A 25,856-nucleotide genomic window follows, 5' to 3' on the forward strand; every position below is an offset into this window, starting at 1 on the left:
TGTGTACATGTGCCCCCAGCAGAGCACTGTGTGTGTGTGTACGTGTCCCCAGCAGAGTGCTGTATGTGTGTACGTGTGCCCCCAGCAGAGCGCTCTGTGTGTGTGTGTGTGTACGTATGTACCCCCAGCAGAGGGGTGTGTGTTTACATGTGCTCCCAGCAGAGCAGTGTGTGTGTGTACGTCTGTCCCCAGCAGAGCACTGTGTGTGTACGTATGTGCCCCCAGTAGAGCGCTGTGTGTACGTGTGCCCCCAGCAGAGCGGGGTGTGTGTGTGTACGTGTGTCCCCAGCAGAGCGCTGTGTGTACGTGTGCCCCCAGCAGAGCGCTCTCTGCGTGTGTATGCCCCCCTTTCCCCCCGCCAGCCCGCGGGTGCCATTTCCCCTCTGGGCACTAGGGGTCTCTCACGCGGCGGCCCAGCGCTGCCATTGTTGCTCCGGCCCGCGGCCACTCAGGCCCAGGCGGCAGGCGCCGCCGTGGGGAGCATGGAGGGGGAGAGCACCTCGGCCCTGCTCTCCGGCTTCGTCTTTGGCGCCCTCGCCTTCCAGCACCTCAACACCGACTCGGACACTGTGAGCCGCCAGCACCGCCCCGGCCCCCGCCGCCTCGGCCCGGCCGCGGCCCCCGCCCCAGCGGGGACAATGGCACATGGGGGTGGCCCGGGGGAGCGCCTGGGGCCCGGAGGAGAGGGGAGGCGGGGGCCGGGGTGGGATGGGGGGTCTGCCTCGGCGGGATTGGGTGGGAGATTATTTGAGGTTGAGAAGCGGGTTTTCATCCCCTCCCCTCACACACGCGGCTCCCGAGTTTCCCTTGGGCGGGGGAGCCGCCGCTGGGTGTCAGTGACTTCCCCTGGTTTCACTTTCACTACATGCTGCCTGGCTTACTCCAGCCCCTCTCTTGCTGGCTACAGTTTAACAGCCACAGCCCCCTCCCTATGGATGTAAATAACTGTGTGTAAAGTGTGTCTGTCCAGACCTACTGCCTCCCCCTGCTGGCCCCCCGGGGCAGGGGTCTGCGAGGGGGGCAGAAATCCTTTGGGGATTGATTTCAAGGCACAGTTTAAAATACAGTAAAGCACTTTGCTTTGTGAAAGGGAAGGGTTTTACTCCCTGTGTTTCAATGAGGTATTTACAACAGCCCTCTTTTTTTTAAAATCTCCCTCACTTCAGATGTCACCACAATTTGAAAGCAGCCCCTGCTTACGTAGGTAGTAGCAATGATGTGGTTATAATGATGATAGAGAGGTAGGCTTCCATCCTGTACATTGATCAGTATAGGCAGACTCTTGTGCCCATGCAGAAGGCTGAAGATCTAAGTACATGGATGTGATTGCAGGATCAGGGTTTAAGTTATTTCCAGAAGTGCAACATTCTGCCCCCCCCCCCCCAAAATTACACATTTGTGCTGAAATGTATTTTATTTCTGGGGAAAAAGACATGTGAAATGCTTTTCTGCCCAGGTTGTAGGAAATTTTCTGGGCTCTTAGTTTAGTGTTTGGATAAACTTGATTGATTTTTTTTTTAATATCAGAGTTTGAATTATCTTGGTCCTAAGTGAAGATAAGTGTATTTTACCTTGTTTAACAAAAAGTTTGGTCCTTGATCCTGCAAGCTCCTTCTTGCTGGCAGACCACTCTCCCCATATGGAGCTCCATTGATTTCCATGGGGCTCTACTCAAATGCAGGGATCTGGCCAGGCAGATCTAGTTTCAGATCAGGGCATTAGTTTGGAAATGAAATTATAGCTACTGGAAAATTGCTTACAGACCTGATGCAATTTATGATTTTCACTACATTTTAAACTAGAGTCATAGATATCAAGATCCACACCCCCTTTTATCTTGGCAATATACATTTGATCTAGTTTTTAACTTTTTTTTAGAAACAAAGAATCTTTTGTATTAAAACCTCTTTTATTACATTAGTGTTTAGAATTTAAGTACACTAATGTCAGGAAGTTTATGGCTTTCAGAACTGTAACTCAGCTACACTGTGGTGTGTGGTGTAAAAGTAGTATTTTCTACTTCTGTATAGTATGTTATGGAATAGTTGTTAAGAGCTGGCCAAACTTTTAGGTCCAAGTCTGACAGGTGGTCATTAAAACTAAGTCCGCATCCCATTCCAACTATTTAAAAAAGGAAGCATAACAAAAGTAAAAAGCAAGCAACAACGAATACATAGATCCCCCAATTTTTTTCTTTACTCATATTTGTGTATTTTAAAACAAAAGGCATCCATCCCACACCTTTATAGCTTTTTATTCTTGTGAAATGTTTCCTTTTTTGCTATTTTATCTTTTATTCCTGCTGTCTCTCCTTCCTATATGCTTTTGCTGAACTTAGGGAGAAGTAGCGTAAGCATTTTGGGAGAGTCATTTTGCTCCACCACTTGTGGTCTTTTCTGTTGTGCCTTGACTGCACTACTGTTTGTGTCAGTAAATCATATGGGGAAATGATTGCAGGCCACACAAAATAAAGGACAGTGCTAAAAGTTCAAGAGAGAGTTAACAAAGATGCTTGCTATGGTAAATTATTTTTGTAAATTTAAGAACTTCTGTCTCCCACAGCTCGTTGTCCAGATGATGGAGTGTAGATTTTTTTAAACATTGTCAATAAAAGCATTATTTCTAGGGCAGTCAAGCGATTAAAAAAATTAATTGTGATTAATCACACAATTTAAAAAATTGTGATTAATCACGTGATTAACAATACTAGAACACTATTTATTTAAATATTTGTGGATGTTTTCTACATTTTCATATATATTGATTTTAATTACAACACAGAATACAGAGTGTACAGTGCTCACTTTATATGTATTTTTGATTAAAAGTATTTGCACTATAAAAAAAACAAAAGAAATAGTATTTTTCAATTCACCTAATATAAGTACTGTAGTGCAATCTCTTTAACATGAAAGTTGAACTTACAAATCTAGAATTATGTACCAAAAAACTGCATTCAAAAATAAAACAATGGAAAACTTTAGAGTCTGCAAGTCCACTCAGTCCTACTTCTTGTTCAGCCAATCGCTCAGACAAACAAGTTTGTTTACATATGCCGGAGATAATGCTGCCCGCTTCTTGTTTATGTCATCTGAAAGTGAGAACAGACGTTCTGATGGCACTGTTGTAGCAGATGTCGCAAGATATTTACATGCCAGATGTGCTAAAGATTCATATGTCCCTTCATGCTTCAACCACCATTCCAGGGGACATGCGTCCATGCTGATGACGGGTTCTGCTCAATAACAATCCACAGCAATGCGGACCGATGCAAGTTCATTTTCATTATCTGAGTCAGATGCCACCAGCAGAAGGTTGATTTTCTTTTTTTGGTGGTTCGGGTTCTGTAGTTTCCGCAGCAGAGTGTTGCTCTTTTAAGCCTTCTGAAAGCATGCTCCACACCTCATCCATCTCAGATTTTGGAAGGCACTTTAGGTTCTTAAACCTTGGATCCAGTGCTGTGGCTATCTTTAGAAATCTCACATTGGTACCTTCTTTGCGTTTTGTGAATCTGCAGTGAAAGTGTTCTTAAAATGAACGACGTGTGCTGGGTCATCATCCGAGACTGCTATAACATGAAATAGATGGCAGAATGTGGGTAAAACAGAGCAGGGGATGTACAATTCTCCCTGAAGGAGTTCAGTCACAAATTTAATTAATGCACTGCTTTTTTAACGAGTGTCATCAGCATGGAAGCATATCCCCTGGAATGGTGGCTGAAGCATGAAGGGGCATACGAATGTTTAGCGTATCTGGCACGTAAATACCTTACAATGCCAGCTACAAAAGTGCCATGCAAATTCCTGTTCTCACGTTCTGGTGACATTGTAAATAAGAAGAGGGCAGCATTATCTCCTGTAAATGTAAACAAACTTGTTTGTTTTAGCAATTGGCTGAACAAGAAGTAGGACTGAGTGGACTTGTAGGCTCTGAAGTTTTACGTTGTTTTGTTTTTGAGTGCAGTTATGTAACAAAAAAACTACATTTGTAAATTGCACTTTCACGACAAAGAAATTGCACTACAGTACTTGTATGAGGTGAATTGAAAAATACTATTTTTTGTTTATCATTTTACAGTGCAAATATTTGTAATAAAAATAATATACACTGATTTCAATTACAACACAGAATACAATATATATGAAAATGTAGAAAAACATCCAAAATATTTAATACATTTTAATTGGTATTCTATTGTTTAACAGTGCAATTAAAACTGCGATTAATCGTGATTAATTTGTTTTAGTTAATCGTGTGCGTTGACTGCGATTAATCAAGAGCCCTAATTATTTCTAATATGTTTTTCCTCTGTTTGCTCCCCCTACAAAGGAAGGCTTCCTCCTTGGAGAAGTGAAAGGTGAAGCCAAGAACAGCATTACTGACTCTCAGATGGATGATGTTGAAGTTGTTTATACAATCGGTGAGTCTACGCTTGATTTCATTAGGACAGTGCATATGCTTAAGTACCTTACTGAATCTGAGCCCCAGACTGGCAACAAAGACCACTGAATCTTGTCATAATGCTGTATTTAAATGTGGTATTTATCATTTTGTAAGATAATCTTTCATATTTCATCTTCTTTAACTTTTTGAAAATTTTACAAAAATATTAATGTAACAAAATCTTTTATCTAATAGTTCTAGATATATGGAAACGAAAGTATGAGTTTATATTTTCTTGAATACATCTTCTATCCCAAGAAGTGACGTTAAAAACATTCTGCCTCTGACTCCTTCTGTTCCCTTGAGTAAGTCACCTAACCTCTTTTGGACCAAATTCAGTCCTGGTGATATCTGGCATGACTTTGAATTCCATGAAGTTCAGCTCATTTAGACCAGGTTGACTTTGGGCCCTTTTTTCCAATCTGTAAAATAGGTATGCTATTTGCTTTTCTCAGAAGGTGCTATGAGGATTAATTCATTAATATTTAGGTGCCTTGAAGATGAAAAGTGCTTACGTGTCAAAGACTGTTTTATTATCAGAGAGACCAGGTGGGTGAGATAATATCTTTTATTGGAGCAACTTCTGTTGGTGAGAGAGACAAGCTTTCGAGCTTACACAGAGCTCTTCTTCAGGTTTTATTATCAAGCAGGCTTTCAGATATTTCCAACTTGAAGTTTATTTAAAAACAAATTTCTGTAGAGGTATTACATGCTGGGAAGTCTTATATTTTATATGAACCTTTGAGAAGAAAAAATGAACATAATAGAAGCTAACCCTGTGAAAAACATCACTTGAACATAATGTTATAAAAGTGAGTGCTATTGTAAGACTTAATACTCCCCTCTGCAATGAGTATTACTGTGGGAGAATTTGGGCAAAGAAGAGGGTTTTGCATTTAGCTCTGAATGTTAAGAGGTTAGTTCTCCTTATTTCTTCTAGTAGTGAGTTCCATATTCTTGATCCCGCTCCTGTGCAAGGTTCTGCATCCTATAGTAATGAACCTACCCCAGTGGCCAACAGCTCTAGTGCTTCACTGGAACACAGTTCTTGTGTTAGGTTGTAGTCAGAGGGCATGGCTACACTCGAAACTTCAAAGCGCTGCCGCAGGAGTGCTCCCGTGGCAGCGCTTTGGAGTGCAAGTGTGGTCGCGCGCCAGCGCTGGGACAGAGCCCTCCCAGGTACTCCACCTCCGTGAGGGGATTAGCTGGGGCACTGTTTACACTGGCGCTTTACAGCGCTGTAACGTGCTGCGCTCAGGGGGGTGGTTTTTTTCACACCCCTTAGCGAGAAAGTTGCAGCGCTCTAAAGCGCCAGTGTAGCCATAGCCAGAGAGAGAGAGACTCTCTTACATAACCAGGATCAATTCCATGCAGGATGTTGAAAATCAGGAGAGTCACTTTGGGCTGAATTATATATTTGGAAAACATCTAGATTATTGTGAGCACTACAGTAATACAAACAATAACTTTTCGTTTATGAAACAACTATATTCTTGCATAAAAGTTTAACTGTAAGAATAATTCTGATGCTGAGTGCAAAACTAGAAAGAACATTACAATTAATTGGTATTAGGTACATATTCTTATGCCCTGATGGATCTGGGCCTTAACTGAAAAATACAAGGCAGTTTGATTAAGTGTATTTTTTATCTTTACTCTTGTTCTCAAAAAATGAAGAGAACAAAATGGGGAAAACCGGCCACGATTCTTGCTTGGCAAAGCACCAGGGGAAAAAAATAGTTTATTGAAAAAACACACCTAAACATGTAGATGGTTTCCCTTTACTCTTGAAAAACCATAGGATTATTTTTAAAAAGACTTATTATTTTATTTCCTGACCCAGTGTCAGTAGATATTGGAGTTTAGTGTTTGTTTTAAGTTTTAAAGGTCCCTTGATAACATTTTTACTTCTCAGGAGGGTATGGCTATGAATATAGTCGGCAGAAGAATGAGTGCTGAGTATGTGGAGCCAGAGTAATATGTTGTTTTTCTTTCAGATATACAAAAACATATTCCATGCTATCAGCTTTTCAGGTTAGTATCATTAACTAAACATGTACAAAATTAAATGACTGGTTTCTACATCAGTTAATCTCACGTCCTATGGGTGAAAAAATAACGTAGCTAGTGGTGAATGACATATCAGCTTCTCCGAATGACACAGATATGAAATCCCTATGTATCCATTTGATACAATATTGTATTAGTTTTAAGTACTTTTTATTAGCTGTATACTGTGTGCATATATCTGTGTGCATGTATAAATACATATACTATATACCACCCGTGTTATGAACTGTAGAACCATGGTCTGCACTGTGTGCACTTCGTAATCTTCCTGAGACTCACTCTAACATTAAAAATGGCTTCATTTAAAAAAAAAAAAAAAAATCTTCTTCCCATAGGTGTAGAATTTCCCCCCCAGAATTACACTGGCTCGAGGTAGTAACAGTTTTAAGGTTGGATATCTTATGACCCATCAGGGATAGAAGTGAAAGTATTAAAGCTTTATACCACAGGAAAGGGGAGAATGTCAACTTATCAATGAGCTACGCTTCACTTGCTTCTAGTTGTAGAAGATTCTTAGATAACTGGCATTAAATGTGATGTATATAAAAATCTATTTTAGGTCATTTTTAGAGGTTTTAAAAATAGTCATTTTTCTCGTTTCTCCATGGCATGTACAGTTGAACTCGCAGTAGCAAGGTTCACAGGCAAAAGGATATGAAAAATAGTCCCAATAAACAATTTTTATAACTCTCAAAACCTTAAAATGTTTTATAATAAAAATGATGTGGCCAATACAGAATACATCGCAATGTAGTATAAAGGTTTTATTGGCATTCATTTGGGATTACTACATATTCGTATACCACGATGGATGCTGTAGAAAAATGTAGACGACCCCACATCACTCAATACAGCCAGTCCAAACTGATGTTGCTAAAACCTACAAGCCATGCCACAACACATCATTACTGACTTTATGTGGCCATGGTTCAGGAAAGCCCTTAAGCATGTAATAAATCCATCCTTAGTCCATTAAAATATTTAAACTCGTGTGTCACATTCCAGGTGCAGTCCAGACCGGTGAGAGGTTGTGTCACCACCTACCCTGTAACGCTGGGTGCCTCACAATGCTTTGCTGTTGTAGCTCCCAACCCATGATGCTTACAAACAGCCTAATGGCATGCAGGTCACACCCTGAGCGTCTGTGTGTAGCTATAGCTCTGTTGCAGCAGCCTGTCAGGAACATTCAAGTCACACTCTGGCTTCCACCAACTGTGCTTACTACTTTTATGGTGACCTCAACACACTCCCAGGCCCAAACTTCCCCCAAAACATGTGTTCTGCACTATCCAGCCCTCTCCTGGGCAGTTCAGATATTAGAGGTCCATTGCCACTGTAAGGAGTCAATATGCAACAGTTTATTTTAACTGGAGTTACCAAAACAGTTCAGTTTAAACACAACCCTGGGTTAGTATTGATTAAAAAATAAAACAAGTTTATTTAACTACCAAGAGAGAGATTTTAAGTGAGTACAAGTATAAGTAGTCCGAAATGGTCACAAGAGAAATAAAGATAAAACATGTCCTAGTAGCTAAAGCTTAGTCAGCTAGCCTTGGTTCAAGGTAAAATCCTCACCACGTGTTCCCAGCAACATTGCTGACCAAATTCTCAGGTCAGGAACTCCCCCAAAGTCAAAGGACTGGTTCCTTTGTCTTCTTAGGTGAAAGAGAGAAAGGGAGAGAACCCTTTCTGTGTTTTTGCCTCTCTTATAGTCCACTCACCCTTTGAAATGCATTTCCCTGAGGGTTACCCCTAGATAAAGTTCATTCCAGCTGTAAGGATGGAGCTATGGGGTCTCATTGTGAAAGAGATTCCATGCTGCTGTTTGCTAAAATTCAGATCCATCTGTTCCCGCCCCCATTCTTTGCCACTTGACAGGTGATTGCCAATCAACTTTGATGATACCTGGCTAGAAGCATCAGCTTGTCCTTTGTCTTTGAGAAACTAGTTTACCCATTTCCCAGATTTGTCTGGTAAACACATTATAGTTCATAATTGTTAATACGCATTTCATATAAACATTACACAAGAATATTGATCAGTGTGGTGTTCGTTTTTAAATGATACCTCAATAAGGAATATTTTGCACTGGTGTGTGGGGTGAATATGGGGCACTTTTGGTCACACTGTTCTTAAATGCTTTGCTAAATCGGGGCCTATATCTGTATTGGAATGTGAATAACGGATGCCATTATTTCAATATCACTTTAAGACAGGCCTAATTTTTTGGATTATTGTTAAGTGTAAACAAGAAAATCAGGATGTACGGGCAAGGTGTTTCCCACTAGACCTTGTTTTAATAACATTTGATCAGATTGAAATGAGGTGGCTGCTAGATTATTTTAAGAAGTATTTACTTTGGAACTGTAACCTTTTATTCTCTGATCCTTCTAATGATCTCTTCTAGCTTTTATAACTCTGCGGGTGAACTGAATGAGCCTGAACTGAAGAAAATATTATCAGGTTGCAAAAAGGTATTTTATTTTTAAAAATAGTCCATACTCTGGGGTTTTATGCAGGACATTGTGCTGACTCTGTGTAATTGCTATGTTGATTCATATTTTAGTTATCTGTTTCATTCCATAATCTCACTTTAGGTGTTTATTCCCTTTTTTTGGTCTTTTCAGCCCATGACAAAAGTCCAAACTGTACTGAAATTTGGTCCTCACAAAGCAATCCTTTTTTTATTTATTTTTTATTTAGGGTTGGGGAATACTTATTCCCTCTTCTGTGCTGCTGTTGGATTTTTTTTTTCTCATTGCCCAAGTGAACCATTTAAACGCTGCAGTGAGATCATATGGCCTCTTCTGTATTTGGATCAGAGAAACGTTTTTCATTTCAAACAGTTCACTTGAAACACAGAGAGTTGGATTTCAGTTTATTGGAATTTTAGTATATGCATTGGAAGAGTTTGCCCTTTCATTTACTGAATCAGATTGGCATCCTCTTGTCTGACTTAAAATACAAATACTGTATATACTCATTCAGAAGCCGAATTTTTATAGTAAAAAAGGGAAGCATCAGAGAAGGGGGTCGGCTTATGAACGGGTATAGAGAGGGAGAGGTGGGAAAAGAGAGGCAGCAGAGCTGCTTCTGGCCATGCTGCTGTCCCCCCCAGTCTCTGAAGCAGCTGCAGCTCTGGGGCTGGCAGGCTGCCGCTGCACCACCTGCTGGAGCACACTGTGGCCACGCCGCCCGGTCATGCTGTCCGGAGCACGCTGCGGCCGTGCCGATCGGCCATGCTGTCTGGAGCACGCTGCGGCCGTGCCGATCGGCCATGCTGTCCGGAGCACGCTGCGGCCGTGCCGATCGGCCATGCTGTCCGGAGCACGCTGCGGCCGTGCCGATCGGCCATGCTGTCCGGAGCACGCTGCGGCCGTGCCGATCGGCCATGCTGTCCGGAGCACGCTGCGGCCGTGCCGATCGGCCATGCTGTCCGGAGCACGCTGCGGCCGTGCCGATCGGCCATGCTGTCCGGAGCACGCTGTGGCTGTGCCACCTGGCCCGCTGGAGCACGCTGCGGCCGCACTTCCCACCCTGCTGGAGCAGCTCCGTCCAGGCCGGAGACATCCTCCCCCAGCCCGCGCCAGCTAAGGTGGGAAGGGATGGGATGGGGAGACTGGGTTCCCGAGCTAGGGGTGGGGGATGGTCACAGGGGTTACTCCCTGACCCCCAGCTTCTTCCCCCCCCCCCCCCCAAATTTCCCCACCAGTTGCTGTCCCGGCCCATCAGGGTAAGCAGCTGGCGCACCGGGACACTTTGTTTACCTAGGTTTACCTCCGTGCCTGCGGACGCTCAAGGTAAACAAACCGTCTCAGCCCACCAGCAACTTATCCTGATGGCCCGGGAGCCAAAGTTTGCTTATGATAAACGAACCAGCTTACGAACGAGTATATATGCTAGTTTATTTTTCATCAAACACCCTTGCTTCAGAATATTTAAACAAGATGACACTGCAGTCTGATGGAGAGGTGTACTGGTACATGGCCAAGTTCGGAGTAAGCTTAATGGTTTGGGCACAAGCTTTGAAAGCGAACCAGTTTTGATAGATTTATATTCTCAGCACGTGAGGGGTATGAAATGTTTTCAGTAAGGCCTCAATTCAGTAGAATGTAATGGAACTACTTGTGTTGAAGTGATTTGCTGAATAGGGATGGTACTACTTGTGTGTTTAAAGTCAAGCCTGTACTTATATGTTTGCTGAATCAGGGTCTACGATCTTAAAGAATTCCAATTCAGTTCAGGGCTGACCTCTCTTCTGACTTTTTCACACATGTGTGTTTTGTTATGTGGTTGTGTAATGCTAGGGAATGGTAACACTGATTAGATAAATCTTTTTTTTTTCCTACCCAGAATGTGATAGGCTGGTACAAATTCAGACGTAATACAGACCAGACAATGACATTCCGAGAAAGACTTCTTCACAGGAATTTACAATCATACTTATCAAATCAGGGTCTTGTCTTTCTGTTACTAACTTCCAGTGTAACTACAGAAAGCTGTTCCACTTACAGATTGGAACATGCTTTGCATAGACCACAAGAGGGGTAAGTACCTCTCAGTTGTTGTTCTCTCTAATTCTAGTAGGACACAGGGATGTATGTATGATATGCTGGGACTTTCCTTATGTTGTTCATTTTTCTAGTACTGCTGACCAAAATTACTATTTTTAATGCCAACATTGACTGATTCACTTAGGAAACCTGTTGATTTTCTTCATGAAAACAATCTTCAAGTAAACTAGACAAAGTTAGCAAAACAGATTTAGAAATGATTCTTTATACTGGTAGATCCTCCCCTCTCCTTTGTAATTTGGATGGACATCTTTCTGTACATTTTTCTCTCTCTAGTTTCTTTCATTTAAACACTCTGCCCCCAACCCTTTGTTTTCTCAGCTTCAAGTTTTCCAAGCAGTATTTGCAGCCCAAGATATAATTAAGTGATCGTGCAATTCTTTATGTTCTGTCATCATGTGGGGTTTTTTTTGAGGAACCTTATAGCAGATGTAGAGAAATGTTTAGCAATGACCGTTCTTAGTCTCTGACAAAGTTCCCCTGCCACAGGCAAAGAACAATGTATGCAAGTTCCTGTATTAGATTTCATCACTCTTAATTTGTATCAAATTAACCACCAAGCTATTTAAATTATTGGCAATTCTTTTTAAACAATCTGGGAACTCAAGTCCTTGCAAGCAGCGAACCATCTATGTTAGAGTGGGTTATAAGTTTTCTGACAGAACATTTTTCCATTGGAAAATGCCAGTTAGTTGTTCTGTGGGAATACCCTTGTCCGTGTTTGTTGACCATCTCAAAGAATTCTAATATATGGGTGAGGCATGATTTCCCTTTTCAAGAGCCATATTGACTCTTCCCCCACCATTTTGTGTTCATCTCTGTGTCTGATAATTCTGTTCTTTACTGTAGTTTCAACCAATTCATCTTGTACTGAAGTTTATTCCTCTATGAGAATTAATAAAATGAAATTCTGTATCAGACATTTTTATGATAAAGAATATCTTTCACAGAGACACCACTACTTCTAAAACTTACAATGATAAATTTTTATGTTCTTGCATTTTTTAAAAAGTCTTTTCCAGAAAGTTCCTCTGGTAGTTGCCAACTTGGGTATGGCAGAACAGCAAGGTTACAGAACTGTGTCTGGCTCCTGTATTTCTGATGGCTTTGGCAGAGCAGTAATAAAACACAGGTAGGAATGATGCATTTTTTTCATATTGAGCTTGTTTCTTCTAACGATATTTTGTAGATTCCAAAAACTGACATACTGGGAAGGAACCAGCAGTTTGACACTTTCCAAACCATAAAGAGTGGGAAAAAATATTTATATTAAATTTTACCTACAGTATCTCATCTGATACACCCCACAGGTAACCTTCATAACTGAATGGTTTTGTATTAAATAATATGTGCCAAAGAAGATTTGTAGGGTAATTGAACTCTTCTTCTCTAAATGCAAATCAATGACCAGTTCATAATTTTGGGTCTGTGCTTCTTTGTATCCAGATGTAGAATGCTTCATAGGTAAAATTCTAACCCATTAAACCTCTTCAGCAAGTGATGCAACTCTAATTTGCTAGTCAGGTATAACAATCACCTCAACTTTTGTTTTGTAATTCATTGCTTTTCCAAGCTTTTGGCCAAGCTCAATTGTCATATCAAATTGAATGAACACTGTCAGCTTCAAAATAATGTTATATACAAAATGTCTTCACCTACATTACTAATAATATCTTAAATTATTTAAATTAAATCCAATTTACTTTTCTGTAATGCTGTTTGTTCTTTGCATTTCTATAGCTTGGTCAATGAAGTTGAGGTCACTTTTATTTAGTTGATTTTTCATATTCTTGGTGCTGCTGGATTTTTGTTTTAAGAACAGTTTATTTAAAAAATAAATCTATAAGCAATCAATTGAAACATTTCTAATGGAATTTTAAAAAGTCCATGAAAATAATTCTATTAGGTTTGTAACATCTTGCTTTTACAAAATCTAAATGTGGGGCCAGATAAGAGTTTTTCCTTAACTATAATATTACTTTGCCCTCTCTCACCTTCTGAGGATCTGACAATGATTATACTTAATAACAAATTAAGCATCTTGACACCCTGGAAAGATAGAGACTATCCCCATATCACCGTTGGGGAAACAGACACAGAAGTTAAATGACTTGCCCAAAGTCACTCAAGAGTCTTTAGAAGAGCTGGGAATACAACCCATAGGTCATGAGCCTGTGTTTTAATCGCTTGCTAGATTATTCTTTACTATGAAATATTCTGTAGTATGGAGATTACATCCTGCACTTAGAGGGACACTCAAATCTTTCTCTATAATGTTTGAGTCTGCAACTGGCTGGTGAGATGTTTCATACAACAACTTGGCATTGTGCTCCTGTACACCCTAATAGTTCCATCAATGGCTGTTAGCCAGGATGGACTGGGGTGGTGTCCCTAGGCTCTGTTTGCCAGAAGCTGGGAATGGGCAACGGGTGATGGATCACTTGGTGATTACCTGTTATGTTCATTCCCTCTGGGGCACCTGGCATTGGCCACTGTTGGAGACAGGATACTGGGCTAGATGGACCTTTGGTCTGACTCAGTATGGCCGTTTTTATGTTCTACCATGCCCCTATATAAGGGTCTCTCAGCAGCTTTCCTCTGGGCACTGTCCCCTACCCTGCTTTATCCCCACATCTGCCACTCTGCCCAGCTCCTTCCTGTGGGCTTTGATACCTGCTTGGCCTATTCTTCCAATAGGTTCAATTCTGCACTGCTCTCTCCTTCCCCAGGATGCTGTCCCTGACTTCTCCCGGCTCTCTCTCCAGAAGACTGTTTTTGTCTGGCTGCCTGAGACCCTGACCCTACCTAAGCAATGCAGTTGGCTGGAGAAGAGGGGCACACATTCTCTTGGCTTGCAGCCTCTTGCCCCCACACGTAGCTCACTGCTGCGTGAGAATGAAAGGAACAGATCCCTGTTGCTACCAAGCTGCCTCCAGTCCCCTATGCTACACCTGCCCACATAGAGTGCAGTATTCCTGCTCGGCCTATGAAGGGAGCAGCCTCTCTGCAGGAGTCAGTAGGCCCTGCAGCTGCTTCTGTTGTGGACACCCAGAACTGCAGTCCAATCCTAACAGCTAAGGTTACCATCAGTGGCAGCAGCAGCTATAGCTCAGCTAGAAGGCCTACGCTACCAGGAAAAAATGTGTAGAACCACTAGTATATTCCCTGCTGCATGCCTGTTTCCCTTACTCTGAGAACCTCTGCTATAGACCGCTGTACAGAGATGTATTTAGATTGACTTGTATATATGTTATCTAACCCTTTTACCACAGATTCTGGATCCGAGGAGAGGATAAAATCACAAAACATCTTATTTAATAAAAGTTTTAAGAAACAAGTATCTCCCAGTGCAAGGTGTACTGTTAATCAGCAGTTAATACTGGGATGGTACATACTAAGTAAAAACATACACCTGAATATCTGTAAAGTATGCAACCTCCCTCTTCCCCCCCCCCCATTGTATATTTACATGGGACTTTACAATACATAGTCAGAATCCTTGCATAAAGAGCTTACAATATAAGACTAGACTAAAACACTGGGAGGGGTTTAAATGGGAGTGAAGACTAATTATTATCTCCCTTTGAAGGCTGAACAACTGCATTATCCTGCTTATTTTTCACCCCACACCTGCTGGTATTTTTGCTTTCTGCTAACCATTTTAGTCTTGGAGTCCAGAGACCTACAGTTTATATTCTAACACAAAAGTAAAAGCCAAAAGTCCACTATTCCTCCTCTTTGAAAACCCGTTATGCTTAGGGAATTACTGCTGAGGTAGACATCTAAGTTAGACTTCAGTGAACAAAAGCATCACTCAGTACACAAGCATAGTTAAGTTTAATTCTACATTGGGCTTCTTTTTGTGTCTAAAGGTCAGAATTTTTTTATGAAGATGGATCACTAAAAGAGGTTCATAAGATTAATGAAATGTATGCCACCTTGCAGGAGGAATTGAAGGTAGGTCATTAACTTTCAGAAAAGCACAGCTTGTTAAATCGTAGATGTTTAAGGTAGCACTGCAAACAAGTCAGATAATCACACAGTAGGTCCTGACTCTCATTTACACGAAGGCAACCTAACATAACACAAAGAAGCCTTAAAGTGACTGTAAATATAATTTGCGCCCACTTCAAGGCCCTTTTGTACTGCCAACATGATGTAAAGTAGCATTACTGTACATAAGAATTAGAGACAAGGTATCTTGTGCAGAAATATGCAAATATAAAGGAGGTGGAAGAAAGACTTGGTACAGGACAGTAAATCATACAAAATCTAGCATTTCCATTAACTCCTTGGATGATTACAAATAATGACCCAAAACAAGAAGAACTTGAGTTATTTGCTGGGATCTCAAGGCAGGGCTTGAAAAATATACCTGATACAAAAGATGAAGAGCTGTTGCAGAAGGGACAACCCACTAAATACCAGCATAATACCAAAGAAGGCAAGTTCCTTCCCTCCATCTGCTGAAAAGGGGCAAGGTGCTGTTATTCCTAGTAGGATGCTCTGCCTGAGTCTGCTATATCGGTCAGTAATTCTTGTGAATAGCGGTCTCCCTCCCCAGACAGCTAGAAATTTAGATCTCTTCTACAAAACCCTCCTTTTTTGTGTGGGGAGAGGTTCACTGGTTCCTGTAAGAGATTGGAATGAGGCGAATGGTGCCCTCTGCTACTCTACTCCCAATCTTGTCTTTTAGTTTCTCTTCCCCATAAATATCTATGCCTTCCACACCTTTCTTTCCAAAAGGAAATCTGGATTAAGAAGTAAAACGGGTGAAAACATTAATCTGCCAGATTACATAAGTGTTAACATCTCTGAGGAAACTGAGCAGTGAATGAAATGCTTGGACTGAGATTGTGAACTCTTCAAGGGTGTGTCACCTTCAAACTAGCATATAGGTCTGCTCTTAAGTGCTGAAAATTCTATGTAGGAAACTTTCTGGCTGGCAGGGCATAAACTATGAATTTCAGTACAACATAACTTTCTTTTTTTTTTTTTAAGTTTCTAATCCCTGGGGTTGTGAAGATTACATCCAGTTCATATTTGAAAAGTTAACTGATAACTTATTGAATGATAGCTGTACTATCTTTGCTGCAGTTCATATATTTTCCAATGAGCAAAAAGAGTGATAGACAGACTAGTTATGATTTCATGTTACTGTCCAATGGAATTTTGAGGTTCAACAAGGACAAGTGCAGAGTCCTGCACTTAGGACAGAAGAATCCCATGCACTGCTACAGACTAGGGACCGAATGGCTAGGTAGCAGTTCTGCAGAAAAGGACCTAGGGGTCACAGTGGACGAGAAGCTGGATATGAGTCAACAGTGTGCTCTTGTTGCCAAAAAGGCTAACGGCATTTTGGGCTGTATAAGTAGGGGTATTGCCAGCAGATCAAGGAACGTGATCGTTCCCCTTTATTCGACATTGGTGAGGCCTCATCTGGAATACTGTGTCCAGTTTTGGGCCCCACACTACAAGAAGGATGTGGAAAAATTGGAGAGAGTCCAGTGGAGGGCAACAAAAATGATTAGGGGTCTGGAGCACATGACTTATGAGGAGAGGCTGAGGGAACTGGGATTGTTTAGTCTCCAGAAGAGAAGAATGAGGGGGGATTTGATAGCAGCCTTCAACTACCTCAAGGGGGGTTCCAAAGAGGATGGAGCTCGGCTGTTCTCAGTGGTGGCAGATGACAGAACAAGGAGCAATGGTCTCAAGTTGCAGTGGGGGAGGTCCAGGTTGGATATTAGGAAACACTATTTCACTAGGAGGGTGGTGAAGCACTGGAATGCATTACCTAGGGAGGTGGTGGAGTCTCCTTCCTTGGAGGTTTTTAAGGCCTGGCTTGACAAAGCCCTGCCTGGGATGATTTAGTTGGGAATTGGTCCTGCTTTGAGCAGGGGGTTGGACTAGATGACCTCTTGAGGTCCCTTCCAACCCTGATAGTCTATGATTCTATGAAGCTTACAGCAAAGTTTTCAGACTTTTCCCTAATTCAGGATACATTTAGATCGTGCTTGCTCAAAAAAGATCTTTCAGGCACTTAGTCCTAAGGGAAACCAGAGATATTTTAACAGTGCTTCGAAGTTCCATGAGGAAGCACAGCAGTTTTCCATTCCCCACAAGGGTGTGTTCCCAAGCACAGATCGCTGGACTGCAATGTAGACTATCAGTCCTTCCACAGAGTTTTATTAGTGACTGCTACTAGACCATATGGAAGACTTGGATTTTGGCTACTGTGTTAGAGAAATTATTAAGTTTTTTGTAGCACAACTAGCTTTAGTTAAACTTAGTGTGTTCAGTCTTCTAAGAGGAGTTCCGCACATGATTATGGTCATGGAAGTCTTGGATTTGTCCAATAAGACTTTTGCAAACATCAGGAAAGAAAGTTGGCTCCTTATCTGGTAATGAGCCTGCAATCACAGTTTTTAAAATTAATGAATTATTGCATTACTTTTTGAAAATTGGTCATAAGAAAAATAAGTAGGTAGTATGGCTATTTGGAAATAATAAGGATTGTAAATACTGTTTTTAAAAACAGGAGAAATTAAATGTGAATCATCCAGAGTTGCTAAGTAGTATGCAACTCAGAGTCCGATGGGAACAAGGTAGTTTACTAAGCTGCTGGAAATTTGAAAGTAGTATCATGATCTTAGACATCCGAATGGAAGGGGCTAGGGGAAGAATTTTCTTTTAAATACTGAGTAAAGACAACTTTACCATTACTAAGGTCGCATCCAGGAGATAGGTTCCGAGCACAAAGGAAACAGCTGAATCATAAGCACTATATACACAAGATTAGAGAGAAACTTGGCTGTCCTTTTAAATTAAGATGAAAAATAATGAAAGAAGGAACACCATTCATGTAACTTTTATAGACTTCAGTAAAGCACATGATACAGTACCTTACTTTCTTGAAATAGTTATTTGGATATGAGGAATACCTGTCAGCCTGAGGAGTGTCACAAATCAATTAGACTCATTTTTTTAAAACCAAGTGAATTCAGTTGTTAAAAGTGGTGGAAGTAGGAGTAGTAACATGAAATTAAACAAAGGAAAACGTGGGAAATTTCAAGTGGTATTTGGAATAACCCTGATGGGAGAATGTAAATTGGCCTCCAAAAGGAAAGAAATAAGTCTCATTTCTTGACTTTAAAAGGAGACTGCATAAAATACTAAAATATATTGTAGCAAGCCTTCTAGGAGTATAGGTAGAATGGATTAGAAGATTTTCTAAGTGTGTGCCAGTTAGTTGCTGATTCAGTAATCTTGCTGTTCACTATACCCTCAATGTTGCTTTGTATGCTTTGTTTAGTCGTATTGGATCTTGTTTTTAAAAGACATTGTACAATGTGTTAACTTTTTTTTTTAAGGATGCCTTGAAATTTATCTGGAACACTTAAATAAATAAATCCAATATAAGACTTAATGACTACAATTGAATGTTCAGTAGAATTGACTTCTCTTGCAGAAGATATGTTCTAAAGTAGAGGGCAGCGAACGATCAGTAGAGAAACTTCTAGCAGAAGTGGACCAACTAAAACAAGCAATAAAAAGAAAAAAGGAGCAGACACAAACTTCAGGTAATGTAGAAAGATTATCAAGCCTCTCCATGGAAATATGAGTTATGTGGCAAAACTGGACCTGTAAACAATACTTAATATAACTATTCAAGAATGACATTAAGGTAAACCTGATATTTCAGCTATACTTATCACACTAAGTTCAGTCTGGTCTAAAAACCCCACAGTATGGAATTAATTCTAGAGTCTACATTAGTGAGTAATCTCTACAGTTGCAATTTCAGAAGTTTGCCACTAGATATTAAACTACATATGAAACGCCACTCATTACTAGCACTCATCTTTATTCTCAGTGTATCAAAAAAATGATTTGCTAACCATTGAATTTTTTACAAATGGAGTCTGAAAACAGTTTGAATATTTGGGTTTAGCCAGCATCACTTTCTAACTACCAGTCAAAAGGGAAACTTAATACCTTTTCTTGAAAGAATAATAGTCATAGTACTAATCATAGTAAGGTAATTGATGTATATGAACATAATTCAGTAGAGAGGTCTACGTTGGTAATGTATAAAAATGAAAAGGACTATTCTGCACATTAAGCAACTACAAAACTTTAAAACAAAAAGGCTACTGAACACTAATGATGGGAATACTAGAAAATGCTATTTTGAAATTCTTATTTTTTCTATTATTCAGGAGAGAACACGTGTGTTTCAGATGAACCAAAGGAGAATGTTTTCCTTTGTCAAGCTTTACAAACATTTTTCCCAAATTCTGGACTTCAGACTTCCCTTATTTCCTTAAAAGGCAGGCACATTTCTAAACACTGCTGTAACACTGACCACAAAATAAATGTAATGGACAAACTGACTCTAATGCAAGAAGACAGTGACTTTTCTGAAGCTGGAACAAGGCAGATAACCAAGCGTAAAGCTAGTGTGACCACAGCTGGACGAAAACCATTCAAGAAATCACGCTCATTACAACTTCACCATAAGTTACTTAAAGGGGACCAAGACAACAGAGACCAAGAAGGAAAGCTTGCAATGAGTGGTACTGAAACAGATGAGGAAACTTTGGAGAAACTTAAGGACACTAATGAATATCCACAATCGCCAACTTTTTAATCCTTTTGGGCCAGGTGTAGGATTTTCCTCAGGGTGACCACTGCTGCACCAAAAAAATGCTGCCAACACATTTACTAAGTTCCATCAATTGACAGTAGGGCTAAACTAATGTATTTAAGTATCATTTTGTAAAAATTTTTAAATGTAAAACAGTTTTTTTTAAATGCAGGTATCTTATTTGGAAAATATAGAGAAGAGTCCAGATTACATTCCCTCACTCAGCATTCCCTTTCTTGCAGGGCTCACAGTAGGAATAGCAGTAGAGTACAGACATTGAAACTGAAGAGCTGCTGCAACTGTCAGAGTTGGGATGTACTGTACCTTGCCTTTTTAAGTGATGCTCTGTACTTATTGCTAAACTATTGTTAAAGGAGGCTACCACCACATTTAGGCTTTGCTCAGCAGCAGCTGACGTATACAGTGCCAAAGCAGCTTGGGATCTGGGTCTGCCACAATGTTAAGAGCAAAAGTTGCTGTCTTACTCTAATCACTTGCTCTCTTGCATTCTGACCATTTATATTTTGGGTTTTATTTGCAAATGGCTCCTATGATGAGCAAGTTTAATTCCATGTTTCCTGTACTTCAAACTCAGAAAGGTATGGAGGAGGGTCCTGCTGCATTTTAAGATCAGATGATAATGCAGGAAAACAGCACACAAGTGTTTTGAGAAGTTTCCTACAGGCTTTAAGTTTTCTCTATTGCAAACATGGAGAACTTTCTCTCCTTATGAGTGCTCAATTCTGTTATTTGTTATGGTGTGTAATATGTCATAACTTCTTTCAGGCAATTATGTAAAGGAATGCCAAGCATTTTGGGTAAGAGTATAACTGACCTGAGCATCCATTCTAAAATTGTTAGTATTGTGTTACAGAAGTAAAGGTTCTGGTAGTAATGAGCACAAACATTATAAATAACTTTATTGTTTTATGCACAATTTACATAATTTACTCCGGATGCCTGATATCACAAATTTTGGGGTCATTAAGAAATGTTGGATCCTTGTACATAACTGGCATAAATCCTGCAAGAAATTAATACTGGTAAGTGTTTAAATAAAAAATAATTTTGTCTACAAAAACTAGTTTACAGCTATGCTTACCAATTACATGAGCTCTTTTAATGGCTTTTGAAATCTCTTTCTGTTTCTTCCCACACAAACCTGTAAAGACAGTTTTTTAGCATCTTATTTCAGGTATCCAAACAATAGACTCAGTGATGAGGTCAGCTATTAGGGATTCCCTTGGGCCTTTTTTAAAGGCCTTTTTTCTTACTAGAAAATAGATAAATCAGATTACAGACACTATTAGTATGTAGAAAGTGTACAATTCAAATGTTTGAATTCCTAATCATGAAAATACCCAGTTATGTCATGTTACTCGGTGGTTTCACAATGGATAGTAATTGTTACCACTAAGATGGTTAAATACAAAATGCTAAATTTTAATATTAGCCCAAAGTAAACACTTGTAATAAGATAAACAAAGATTACTTGTTAAATTGACATTAGACTACAGCTTACATACCTGTTATATGTCTGCCATAAATGCGACCAGTATATGGAGAGACAAACTGGGACAGAAGCTATTGAAGAACCAAAAAGTTTAATAAATATTCTTGCAAACCAGTAACTTTAAACACTATTTTTTTTTAAAAAGTTGTATTCTGACACTAGTCTATGCTCCCTATGTTGTGGCACTTGGCATTATTTGCCTTAAAGAACTTACCACAAGAATAACCTGCTGGCTTTTAAACTAGAATTTAAAACCCCTGTATATTAATGTTCTAAATAGGATCACCTTTTCTGTGGCGCTCATCTTAGTTCTTTACAAATATTAAGAAATTAATTAGCCAGATAAATGAATACTAACTTCCCCTACAAGCTAGTACATTAAGCTCTTCACTCTTCTGAATGTCATGCCTCACCCACACAACCCTGTTGGGAATGTCTCCTCCAATAAGGCTAGAAGACCCAAACTAGTCTGTAAATAAGATTTCAGTCTTCTAGTCACTCAAAGCAAATGATAGTTCAACTGATTATTGTCCTAACCTCCTGCCCCTTGTGGAGAGCCCTACAGCATCAGTCTAGGTTTGCATGCCGTGCTCATCACCATAAAAATCATACCTGTGCCCCAAATACATCCCCCAGCAGTGCCATTAAAAGCCACAAAATGAAATTGACTGTCAATTTACCTCTGCTTCTGCAGTTGCAGCATTTCTTCCAGCTAGTACAAAGAGAACAAGCTAGTGGGGAGTATTGCTCACACTCTCCCCCAACTTCATACCCTTCATTTCTACAATTGAACCCCTCTAGTCCCATTTTTCCCTGGTTCCTCCTGCCTAAATAGCAACTACCCCATAAAGGCAATTGTTTGGTCAATTGTATAAGACAATCACTGCACAAATTCATATTGTAAAGAATCTCACCTGTACATTCTTGTAGTCTACATTTATTCCACACAAGACACATCTTTTAGGAGGATCCTTATAGGGGTTTTCCATTTCAACTGGCTGAAATAAGAAGTAGTTTTTGTCTTTTTTAATCCCCCCCCCAATGGGACAAAAAATAAAGTGGCTATACACAAAAGAGGATATTCTACTTCTTGATTTCATTGGAACACAAATAAAAACATTCCGTAAAATTGAAATGAAGGCTGATTTTAAGACTTAGCAATAGCACGTCATTAGAGGTGGTTTCATATGGCAAACCTGGACCTTTGCTTCCCAGGCTACCATAGGTTAAAAGTAGGGCTGTTGATTAATCAAAATTAACTCACGCTATTAACTCAAAAAAATTAATCGCAATTAAAAAAAACTGTGGTTAATTGCAGTTTTATTCACATTGTTAAACAATAGACTACCAATTTAAATTAATTAAATATTATTGGATGTTTTTCTACACTTTCAAATATATTGATTTCAATTACAACACAGAATACAAAGTGTACAGTGCTCACTTTATTTCTATTCCAAATATTTGCACTGTAAAAATGATAAATTCAACTCACCTCATTCAAGTACTATATTGCAATCTCTTTATCGTGAAAGGGCAACTGCACTCAAAATAAAACAATGTAAAACTTTAGAGCCTACAAGCCCACTCAGTCCTGCTTTTCGTTCAGCCAATCGCTAAGACAAACAAGTTTGTTTACATTTATGTGAGATGCTGCCCACTTCTTATTTACAACGTCACCAGAAAGTGAGAAGAGGCGTTCGTATGGGACATTTGTAGCTGGCATTGCAAGGTATTTACTTGCCAGATGCGCTAACCATTCGTATGCCCCTTCATGCTTCGGCCACCATTCCAGAGGACATGCTTCCATGCTGATGATGCTTGTTAAAAAAAATAATGCATTAATTAAATTTGTGACTGAACTCCTTGGGGGAGGAGAATTGTATGTCTCCAGCTCTATTTTACCTGCATTCTGCCATATGTTTCATATTATAGTAGTCTCGGATGATGACTCAGCACATGTTGTTCATTTTAAGAACACTTTTGCTGCAGATCTGACAAAATGCAAAGAAGGTACCAGTGTGAGATTTCTAAAGATAGCTACAGCACTCGACCCAAGGTTTAAGAATCTGAAGTGCCTTCCAAAATCTGAGAGGGATGAGGTGTGGAGCATATTTTCAGAAGTCTTAGAAGAGCAACACTCTGCTGCGGAATCTACAGAACCTGAACCACCAAAAAAGAAAATCAACCTTCTGCTGGTGGCATCTGACTCAGATGATGAAAATAAACATGCATCTGTCCACACTGCTTTAGATTGTGATCAAGTAGAACCTGTCATCAGCATGGACGCATGTCCCCTGGAATGGTGGTTGAAGCATGAAAGGACATAAATCTTTAGCACATCTAACATGTAAATATCTTACGAAGCTGGCTACAACAGTGCCATGAGAATGCCTGTTCTCACTTTCAGGTGACATTGTAAATAAGAAGTGGGCAGCATTATTTCCCATAAACGTAAACAAACTTGTTTGTCTTAGCAATTGGCTATTTTTGAATGCAGTAATTTTTTGTACATGATTTTACATTTGTAAGCTCAACTTCCATGATAAAGAGACTGCACTACAGTACTTGGATTAGGTTAATTGAAAAATACTATTTCTTTTATTATTTACAATGCAAATATTTGTAATCAAAATAAATATGAAGTGAGCACTGTTCACTTTGTATTCTGTGTTATAATTGAAATCAATATATTTGAAAATGTAGAAAACATCCAAAATATTTAAATAAATGGTATTCTATTATTAACAGCGCGATTAATTGTGATTAATATTTTGAATCGCTTAACAGCCCTAGTTAAATGTAGAGATACTGATCTTGTCTGTAAGGCACTTTTCTACTTGTATGTATAGAGGCCATCATCTTAGTATTGAGCAGTTAACTCTTCCCTCCTCCCCACGTTACAAAAGAAATGGCTTTTAGTTTGTTCTATGTAGCACCACCATGACAACTGCTGGAACTCAATAGGTGGAAGCAGTAGGTTTCCTGGTCCCCTTCCTTGCTTGAAGGATGCTCCTCTAGGAATAATTTAGGGATGAATGTGACTATATTAAGGCAAGAGGAGGAGGAGGGGTGGCTGAGTGGGGGATGCAGGGACACATGGGGACAGGGTCAGATGTGGGGTCTGCATGGCGGAGACTCCCTAACTATCGTCCCACCCCAAAAAAATACTGTTCCATACTTCTCACACCCACACCCAACAGCCCTCCAGGTTCACCTCCAGGATTCTTTGCAGCAATTACTTCCTTCTTCCTCAGCTCCTCCATTACCCCTGACTCCCCCAAGCCTTTCCACTCCTTCTGAGGGGTGCAGGAAATAAGTTTCTGTATTGTAGTTTAAATGCATTATTACTCAAATTTATATATTAATATGCCTACTAAGGAATCTATTTATCAAAAAACATTTCCTGAATCATTGTTTTTGTCTGTAACAATACAGACAAAAACATACTTGTTGACAGGTATTTTGAAATCAATTACTAAAATTGAAATTGGCATGATTATGTTATGTTGAAAATTAAAATATGCAGATTTTTTTATTTTTTGGCACAGAATTCCCCCATGAGTAAACTCATACTTTTAAGAGCTGTTTTTCGCAGCACTGTAAGCTTAGTTAACGACAAAATGTGTCAAATTAATGCCTCTTACCAGATCCACTTTGTGTTCCACCAGTTCCTGCTGTGAACTATATCCCCTTCTCCACAACACTGTTGCCAGAACAAAATAAAAGCGACTGTTAAATCTCTTTAAAAATACTGCCTCTAAACAACAACAACAAAAAACAATTTCCTGCCTAAACTGAAAGTTGTGCATCTTCCAAGGAGAGAAGTGGGTTGCTTGCATAAGGAGTTTTTCCATTAAGAGATTATGCACAGGGTCGGGAAGACCTTCTCTGAAAGCTCAACGTCTTCACCTGCTGTTTGTTTCCCTATTTTAAAATACTCTTACAGGTGCATTAATGTAACATTTCTGAAGTAGGCAGGAGACCTACTGGCAGCAGGGATCCTGCAAACACCAACCTCTGGCTCCATCCGTGGGCAGGGAACCCTCCCTCCCTATACTAGACCAGGGCAGGGGTGATGACAGCCCGGCGTGGCTCCCCGAGCTCTGGCGAGGCCATCCGCGCCTGCCTCCTGCGGGGGACAACCCCAGAGGCCCTCGTTTGTGGCGGTACCAACCCAGCCGGGTCGGTGCTCTGCGGCCCCGGCACGCTGAGGGTGGAAGCTGGAGGCGGGCGCTGCCGAGGCTGCGGCCCGGCCCTGCGGAGCCGCGGCTCCCAAGCCGCAGACAGAGCGCGGACACCGGCCAGGTATTGCACGTACAGTCCCTCCCGCCCCCGAGGCCTCTCACCCGCACAGAAGGCGCTGGCGCCTTTACCGGCTCCCAGGATCTGCTGGAGCCTCCCCCAGCCCCGGAATGAAACCACTCGGGTGGCGGTGACCGCCGCCATCTTCCTCCTGCTTGGCCCTTCGCGGCACCCGTCCGGCTGTTTCTACACTGTGCCGCGGCCAACGGGGCTTGGCGTCCTTGCCCCGCAAGTAAAAATGCTACCCAATCAGAGCGCAGCTAGCCACAAGGCAACCAATGGGAACACGAGCACCGCGTGACGA

The 25,856-nt window shown here is 40.5% G+C and overlaps 2 protein-coding genes across 3 annotated transcripts; one reads left to right on the top strand and one right to left on the bottom strand.

Annotated features, from left to right (window-relative positions):
• Window positions 1–379: 379 nt before the first annotated feature.
• On the top strand, window positions 380–20,815 carry ABRAXAS1 (abraxas 1, BRCA1 A complex subunit). 2 transcript variants are annotated; one of them, XM_005292061.4, is made up of 9 exons: window positions 380–569; window positions 4,330–4,420; window positions 6,441–6,477; window positions 8,921–8,987; window positions 10,867–11,060; window positions 12,100–12,219; window positions 14,960–15,044; window positions 18,556–18,667; window positions 19,307–20,815. In XM_005292061.4, exons 1-9 carry the CDS (start codon window positions 483–485, stop codon window positions 19,735–19,737), a joined length of 1,224 nt encoding a protein of 407 aa, XP_005292118.1. In that variant the 5' UTR covers window positions 380–482; the 3' UTR covers window positions 19,738–20,815. The 2 variants fall into 2 exon arrangements, with proteins under 2 accessions (XP_005292118.1, XP_008163869.1); XM_008165647.4 differs by having other exon boundaries at window positions 437–569; window positions 4,334–4,420.
• On the bottom strand, window positions 20,638–25,774 carry MRPS18C (mitochondrial ribosomal protein S18C). Its single transcript, XM_008165643.4, has 6 exons — window positions 25,597–25,774; window positions 24,895–24,953; window positions 22,162–22,245; window positions 21,261–21,318; window positions 20,837–20,896; window positions 20,638–20,758 (listed from the first exon to the last, which is right to left on the bottom strand). The coding sequence occupies exons 1-6, from the start codon at window positions 25,694–25,696 to the stop codon at window positions 20,682–20,684; spliced, it is 438 nt and encodes a 145-aa protein (XP_008163865.2). The 5' UTR covers window positions 25,697–25,774; the 3' UTR covers window positions 20,638–20,681.
• Window positions 25,775–25,856: the final 82 nt, after the last annotated feature.

This window comes from Chrysemys picta, chromosome 5 (assembly GCF_011386835.1).
Source record: "Chrysemys picta bellii isolate R12L10 chromosome 5, ASM1138683v2, whole genome shotgun sequence".
Taxonomy (NCBI): Eukaryota; Metazoa; Chordata; order Testudines; family Emydidae; genus Chrysemys; species Chrysemys picta.

Coding starts and splice junctions, on each gene's coding strand:
- ABRAXAS1 (XM_005292061.4), top strand. CDS start 483: ATGGAGGGGGAGAGCACCTCGGCCCTGCTCTCCGGCTTCGTCTTTGGC. Junction 15,045..18,555: donor CCTTGCAGGAGGAATTGAAG/GTAGGTCATTAA, acceptor CTTCTCTTGCAG/AAGATATGTTCTAAAGTAGA. Junction 18,668..19,306: donor GGAGCAGACACAAACTTCAG/GTAATGTAGAAA, acceptor TCTATTATTCAG/GAGAGAACACGTGTGTTTCA.
- MRPS18C (XM_008165643.4), bottom strand. CDS start 25,696: ATGGCGGCGGTCACCGCCACCCGAGTGGTTTCATTCCGGGGCTGGGGG. Junction 21,319..22,161: donor TAGACTACAAGAATGTACAG/GTGAGATTCTTT, acceptor GTTCTTCAATAG/CTTCTGTCCCAGTTTGTCTC. Junction 20,897..21,260: donor TTATGGCAGACATATAACAG/GTATGTAAGCTG, acceptor CTGTCTTTACAG/GTTTGTGTGGGAAGAAACAG.